Below are 7,976 nucleotides of genomic sequence, written 5' to 3'. Positions count from 1 at the left end.
GGAGTAGAGACAATAATACTCTGGGCTCTCCAGCTCACCTTGTTGGTGATAAGGAGGAGGAGGATATATAGCCTTTTGAGGGAAAAAGGCTCTGTATTTTCATGATCCTTTCTGGGAATTGGTACTTTGAGATCAGTGATGAGTCCAGATCTAATTATATATTTGACCCACTCCTTTGTTCTGGACTCTTCCCCCAAAGGAAATGGTTTTCCCCAAATGATGCCATCTATCCATTTTAATCATCTTAAAATTATCACATTGTCACTGAAAACATTAAATTAACAAGTGTTCCACATTATCAGACTCAAGAGGCAGAGACAGACAGAGACATAGGTAGAAACGTGGAAGTGGGGCATGGGAAGAAGTGAGAGACATGAACACCACTCTTTTTGCCATTAGTTTACAGATGTTTTCAGACAGCTGAGTAAAAAATAGACTACTTAACCCTAAAAGTGACAGATTCCTTGGATCTTGTGACCAGCATAGTAAAGGCAAGACAATCTCTCTATATCTAGCACTAAATCTCCAATTCAGTAAAGTGTTTTTTCCTGGTTTTAATCAAAACTTCAATTTTTTTTCCCCAACAATGGAGAGATGCAAATTACTTAATTTTATGCAGTGAGTTGCTTTGATCTGAAAAACGTTTGCTGAAAGGATGGAGAAACCAGATTTGTTAAAAATAATCAAAGAGAACTGTATAAAGAGGAAGTATATGAAGGGCAATGAAGCAAGTACAGAAATCAGAAGTACCGGACTGTTCCACTAAAAAAGTCAAATGCAAAATGAGCCCAAGGTCTCCCTGTGCCAAATCGGGATTCTAGATATCAAACAGGAAACAGAGCAGCACCTCAGCAAAGGGAGGGACAAATTATATGCTCCTTGCTGACCAGGTCACTAAACAACCTTCAGGCACCAAAATTCTACAGATTATTTCAAACATTTTCTGTTTTAACATCACCAAATTTCCTGGATAATCAAAAAGTAAATAGAAAGCTAGTGGGTTTGTCAGATTCCCATCCATTTCACACTGAAGAGACAAGGGTGGGGTCTGGGGATGGGGAAGAGTAATTATGAAGTAATCTATACAAGTACCAACAGTAATTTCATAAGGAGCAAGGATTTAGCTCTAATAAAAGACTGGAAGTTATGAGGCCAATGAATACAGATAATTAAATACTCAATGAGGTGTCAGCAGTGACCAAGCTTTCAAAATGTCAAAGCATAGCTGCTCAGTCCACTGCAAGGATACATTACATTCCAGTTTTCCTTCCGCTCTCCAACACACTGGCAGGTAGATTTTTAATTTAAAGTTGCAAGATATCAGGGAAAAATTGAGTCACATAAAAACCACGCCAGGTATGGACATCAGGTTTTCTTTACTAAAAGATTAATAACACAACATTAATGAACCAGTTGGGGTTTTTATGGCAATCTGGGGTAGTCTTGTGGTCACTTAAGGCAGATCTTTTTAAAAATACCAGATTATTTTGAAAAACAAATCGAGAAACTGCGATAGGGGGATTTGAATTCTCATTCTCTGGAGTAATTCCAGATCTGTAAATCCATCAAAGCACTACTGCCCTGCATATTCTTAGCTAAGAGCAGTCTAGGGGAGAATTAGTTGCAACAAGTTGTGAATGAAATAGTTGTGCCAAGGTCATAGTGGATTGAGGAAAAACAAACGTTTTTCTTTTAATTGAAACAGAATCACAGCCCTGGCTGTTCCTCAGAGCTACACAGGAGGCCAGTTACAGCCATATCCAAAATGCTTTCAAAGTAAGTCTGAATTCCATGTTTCTAATGCAGTTTGGGCTTCTGGACAAAAATTTCAACAGCAGATCCATTCAATGAATTAAATTGGAATTTAAGCATTTACAGGTTTTAATTTTTAAAAAAGTCAAGCCAAACTAAAACAAAATTGATACCACATAATATTAAGTAGTTTGATTGGCTTATTTTTATCTTTCTTTGATTAATGACCAATACTGACCATAAATCTTTGACCACAGTAGGACAAGTCAATAAGGTAATTAAACCCCAAACATTTTTTTTATTTAGGTAGAAAAGTATAAAAGCAAGAAAACTATGATCAATCTATGTAAATATTAGCTCTGTCACATTTAAGAAAGATGTTAACATCTTAGGTACAAAGGAGATTCATCAAAATAACAGCATGGTTCAAGAGAGTCAGTTACATGGAGACTAGAAAAGCAGTAATTGATCTTCATTGATCAGCAAAGGTTCAACATCAGAAAAAAAAAGAGTGTACAAAATGGAGGCATTTTTCACAGCTTGGTGAAAGAGCAGGGGAACTGGATTGATTCTTCCAAATCGATAGACTGAATAACCTTCTGCATTAAGATTGCTTAGCTTTAGTTCTCTGAATTTCATGATTGGTAACTTCCATTCCTGCCTTTTGCCAAATAAATAAAAGCAAATTACTGCGGATGCTGGAATCTGAAACCAAAAGAGAAAATGCTGGAAAATCTCAGCATGTCTGGCAGCATCTGTAAGGAGAGAAAAGAGCTGATGTTTCAAGTCTAACTGACCCTTTGACAAAGCTGCTTTTTGCCAATTAAGTTACAGTTGAACAGGGCGACCCAAGTAATCATTTAATAGGGTTATCTGATTCAACCTATTTTCAACACCCCACCCTTCCCCCTGCAACTGTACCACAAACCCATTCATTTGGGATCACCTTTGAAATTGACCAATATGTAACAAATTTCTGAACTGATGTCACACTTACCTTGAAAGAAGAGATTCCAGGTTCTCCCATTACTTCACTGAGCTACATTAGCTCTTGACCCTGAAGTGTGGTCAGTCTTAGAGTTCCCATCCTTGCTTTTAAATCTCTTCTTTGCCTCAACTCTGCAAGCCAGTCTAATCTCCCTTCAGTCTTGCAACCCTCATATCTACATTGCTCAAATTCTGATCTTTGACTCATCTCAAATTTTAATCATTCCATCATTGGAGGCGATTTCTTTAGCTGCGTAGGCCGAAAATTTTGGAATTCACTCTATCTTCCTTAAAGAAGCTTCATAAAACCTCTTTGACATAGCTTTGGATCACTTGTCAAAAAGAATCTCCCTTATGTGCCTAATTTACAGCTTTTGTTTGATAATGCCTTGGGACGTTTGAATACATACAATGTAGCCTAATACATGTGTCTGAAATGTTAAATTATCTGCACAAGCAACACAGAAATTAGTTCTCATCTGCCTGAACGTAGCTCACTGTCCACTGGTCAAGGGTGCTTATTATTCATGGCAAAGATCACTAAAATGGAAAGGATTCATCAGTTCACATTAGTTGTGGCTAATGTCAACACTTCTCCCACTTTCTAAAAGCATCACAGAAAGAGACAAATATGCTGGTGTTCACAATTCCCAGCCCCCTTCCCCCCCCCAAACCAAAACAATCAATCCTTGAGAAACGACCTGAATAATAGAACCAATATTAAATTCCATTAAGGCTCATTAATGAACTAGTCTAGTTCTGATTTAGTCATTATCCCAATGGAACTAGCCGATTTAGATTTTTTTTTAAAAAAACTATATTTTAAAGAAATAGATAAGATTCCTAGCATTATCTCACATCCAGCAAGTGCCACGCAATGATTTATTGGGGTGAGGGAGATAATCAGGAGAACCCATCAAGATAATGCGTTTTTGAAAGCTGTTGAGAGAGGGGAGAGGCAAAGCCATGGTTTGCACTAGCTGAAACACTAATGGAGCAGAGATCGAGGAATCAGTGGGGTTGGTACGACAGAATGGATGGAGGAGCGGGGTAGGGCAGACCCAGCAGCAGAATTACAATACCCGTTTCAAAATGGTTTTGGATGAAACAATAAAGACCATCGGTTGCTTTAACCTCGTTATTCGATGATACGGCATAAACGCAGCCTCTAGACTACCCACACCTTGTCTTTCAGGCCGTTTCTTACTCGCTGTGTATTTGTAAACTGTAAGGTTGCAGTTAACAAGGTTGCATTACCGCTACTCGGTTTCCAACAACTGGGCGTGTCAGATTCTCAGCCTCCTCTGTTCCGAGACAATGCTCAGTGGCAGGATCTCAGAATTCCTCCCCTTGCTGCAGCCCCTTCGGTCCCTATTACACACTCACCTCCCTGGAGCCGGTCACAGTCGTGTAATACACTTTCACGCTCATCTTGCTGCTGTCTCTGCTGCTCTCACTCAAAACTGACAGTAACATTCAGAAGAACACTTCGCCATGTGATTTAAGGCGGCCAATTGGAACAGTTGCCCCGCCTCACGTCGGGACCAGTTCAGGGAACGTCCCCAAATGAAAATGCTCCATTTCAGTCAGTCCCAATGGCTCTGGAACACCAATACGTGGTTAATACTGTAACCCCGATTCATCCAATTTCGCAAACAAAAAAAAATATACCGAGAAGCAGAAAAGAGAGAGAGATCTGGATAAACTAAAAGATCAGTCCACCAGTTAATGCAAGGACACTCCCCTCAAGTTAAATATTCGTCAAATTTTATGTTCTTCAAGGTTTTAGTTCAAAAGTTCTTTCAGCATCTTTCCCAGCAACACCATTAGTCAGAGAGAGTAAAGATTCATTTAACATTGTTCCAGAAACATCCATGGTTCGAGTAAAGCGCAAGTTGTGCGGTTCGCTACATTCCTGAAGGGCTCCGGCCTGAAACGTCGACTCTCCTGCTCCTCAGATGCTGCCTGACCTGCTGAGACTTTCCAGCACTATACAGTTTTTATATATAGCATCAAGAAGCAGAAGGCCAGTCGGCCCCTTGAGCCTGCTGCGCTTTTTAAATAAACCATGGTCAATCTCTGATCGCAACCTCAAATTCACAACCTTGCCTATCCATGATAACCATTCACTTCCCTACCTACAGAGAATCTCTCCCTGAAAAGCTGGTGGAAACAGACTCTGAACGTGAGAGAGAGAGAGAGAGAGAGAGAGAGATCTCCAAAAAAAAAACAAACTTGAATCTTAGTCTAGATTCTCCCATGACAGAACATCATCTTCAGACCTACCCTATCAAGCTGCCTCACAATCTAAACTGACAGATGAGCTATATAAGTAACTATTAGCCAACACATGTTTGCTCTTCACCAGGTTATAGTCCAACAGGTTTAACTGGAAGCACACTAGCTTTCGAAGCGATGCTCCTTCATCAGATGATAGTGACTATCACCTATTGAAGGAGCGACGCTCCGAAAGCTAGTGTGCTTCCAATTAAACCTGTTGGACTATAACCTGGTGTTGTGTTATTTTTAACTGTGTACACCCCAGTCCAACACCGGCATCTTCAAGTCACGTTTACTCTTAACCTTCTTCCAATATTCCCTCGTGAAAATGTGATTTAAAAAAAAGTGTTATTCTGGGCCAGATTATCCAAGGAATGACAACCCCTCCCCATCCCCACGACTTTCATGCAACGAGGTATACGTGTCTCACAGGAGATTCCAACCAAGGCGGTCAGAAAAACAGAGCCATATTTGCATTCTGACAGATCCCTTGTCAGACAAAACAATCAATCAGAGAAAGGGAAAGCACACCCTTTTGTTCACAGCAGCCAGGCGTTGTATTAAAACAGTCGGGGTTCAATTTGGCATTTGACACTCAGAACTTAGATTATTCGCTTACCTGCAGTGGAACCCTTCAAATTCCCTAAAATGGACAGTTTCAGAAGGGTCCAGGCGCAGGGGAGTTTCCCCAAACAATTCCTGGCCTCTGCTTAGTTTTGGATTCAGTAAGAGCCCCATGCAAAACTCCTATTCGCTTCAGAAATAGTTATCGGAAAAGTCAGGTCATATCTACGGCATTACTTCAGCCACAGCTGCGTACATCCCAAGTCAATTCAGTATATTTTAAAAACTTATTTACTGTCCACCGAAGGAAAAACAGTAGCCAATTTGTACATGGCAAGCGGTCACAAGCAAGTGATAAAATTATGGGACAACAGCTGAAGTACTGACTAGGTAACATGATCTAAATACCTGGATTTTGAAGCAAAATAAAACACATTAATGAATAATTTTAAATTGGCACACTAAGTTCTCATTGTGTAGGGGGAAGCAGGTAAACCATTGTCTTCACTATCTGCAAACTTGCTAATCAGACCACCTATACCTTCCTCCAGATCATGTATATCACAAACAACTGTGATCCCAACATGGATCACTGTGGAACACCAATGATCACAGTTCTCCATTTTGAGAAACTCCCACTACTCCTCTATCTCCTGTTGCCCAGCCAGTTATTGATCCATCGAGCTAGTACACCCTGGACACCATGCAACTTCGCTTTCTCCATCAGCCTACCATGGGGAATCTTAACACTTTACTGAAGTCCATGTATATGACATCTACAGCCCTTCCCTCAATCAACTTTGTCACTTCGTCAACGAATTCTATTAAGTTGGTAAGATATGCCCTTCCCTGCACAAAACCATGTTGCCCATCACTGATAAGCCCATTTTGTTCCAAATTTAAATAGATCCTATCCCTCAGTATCTTCTCCAGCAGGTTCTCTACCACTGACATCAGGCTCAGTCTACAGTTACCTGGATGATCCTTGCTACCCATCTTAAATGAGGCAACATTAGCAATTCTCCAGTCCTCCAGGATCTCACCTGTGTTCAAGGATGCTGCAAAGACATCTGTTAAGAACCCAGCAATCTCTTCTCACTTCCCTCAGTAACCTGGGATAGATCTCATCTGGATGTCAATCTTAATGCCTTTTAGAATACCCAACACTTCCTCCCTCCTTATGTTGACTTGACCTTGAGTAATCAAACATCTATCCCTAACCTCAACATCAGTCATGTCCCTCTCCTTGGCAAAGTATTCATTACCAATCTCACCCATTTTCTGACTCCACGCATAACTTTCCTCCTTTGTCCTCAAGGGTCAACCTTTTCTCTAGTTACCCTCTTGCTCCTTAAGGCTTTGGGATTTTCCTTAACCCAGTTTGCTAAAGATATTTCGTGACCCCTTTTAGCCCTCTTAATTCCTCATTTCAGGTTGCTCCGACATTCCAGATATCCTTCCAAAGTTTTGCCTGTTTTCAGTCACTTAGAACTTATGTATGCTTCCTTTTAGGTAGTCTCAATTTCACCTGTTATCCATGGTTCCCTAATGTTGTCATTTCTATCCCTCATTTTCACAGGGCCATGTCTATCCTGCACTCTAATCAACTTCTTTAAAAGCCTCCCACATATCAAATGTGGGTTTATCTTCAAACAGCTATTCCCAATCAACATTCCCCAGCTCCTGCCAAATTTTGCTATAGTTGGCTTTCCCCCAAATTTAGCACTCTTCCTTTAGGACCACTTTTAGAATACTTATGGACAAGACTTATAGAATTGTGATCACTATTCTCAATGTAATCCCCTACTGAAACTTCAACCACTTGGCTGGGCTCATTTCCCAACACCAGGTCCAGTTTGGCCCTTTCCCAAGTTAAACTACTTCTATACTAAATTTGCATACTGGATGGAGAGCAGAAGCCCAAAGCTAATTTGATGTTCCCTGGCTTGAGATGCTGAAGTTAAGAAGCCAACCCAAAAACCATTGTGTTTCTGCTGGCAAACATTGTACTTGGGTAACTATATACAAGTACCTTCTGCAATAGTGTGTTTCTGGTTAACACCATCCCAGCACTGGAGACCAGCCAATCAATTTTACCTAAAAAGAACTGGGCCACAAAACTTGAGCTTTTTAAATTAGCAACATATGCTATGACACATTTGGTCAGGATTAATTTTGACAGTTCCCAAAAGGTAATAGAACAAGGACACTAAGTGACAATACAATTATTCATTTTACAACTTCAAATGTACAGTTGAATAATGACAAGATACACATTTAGAGTCATATGGCACATAAAAGCCCAACTCATCCAGTGACCAGATTTCCAAAACCAAACTAGTCCCATTTGCCTGCATTTGGCTCACATTCCTCCAAACACTTTCTATTCATAT

The 7,976-nt window shown here is 40.3% G+C and overlaps 1 protein-coding gene across 1 annotated transcript in view; it reads right to left on the bottom strand.

The window, feature by feature from the left end:
- The window catches only part of LOC140453493 (SH3 domain-binding glutamic acid-rich-like protein 3), a 10,326-nt gene extending 6,070 nt beyond the window's left edge, over window positions 1-4,256 (bottom strand). Inside the window, exon 1 of the mRNA XM_072548224.1 lies at window positions 4,126-4,256. Coding sequence (XP_072404325.1) covers window positions 4,126-4,215 — 90 coding nt within the window. The 5' untranslated portion in view covers window positions 4,216-4,256. The remainder of the gene's footprint in view (window positions 1-4,125) is intronic.
- Window positions 4,257-7,976: the final 3,720 nt, after the last annotated feature.

This window comes from Chiloscyllium punctatum, chromosome 27, assembly GCF_047496795.1.
Source record: "Chiloscyllium punctatum isolate Juve2018m chromosome 27, sChiPun1.3, whole genome shotgun sequence".
NCBI classification, from domain to species: Eukaryota; Metazoa; Chordata; class Chondrichthyes; order Orectolobiformes; family Hemiscylliidae; genus Chiloscyllium; species Chiloscyllium punctatum.
Note: the sequence above shows the minus strand (reverse complement) of the source record. Positions and strands in the feature narration are given on the sequence as shown.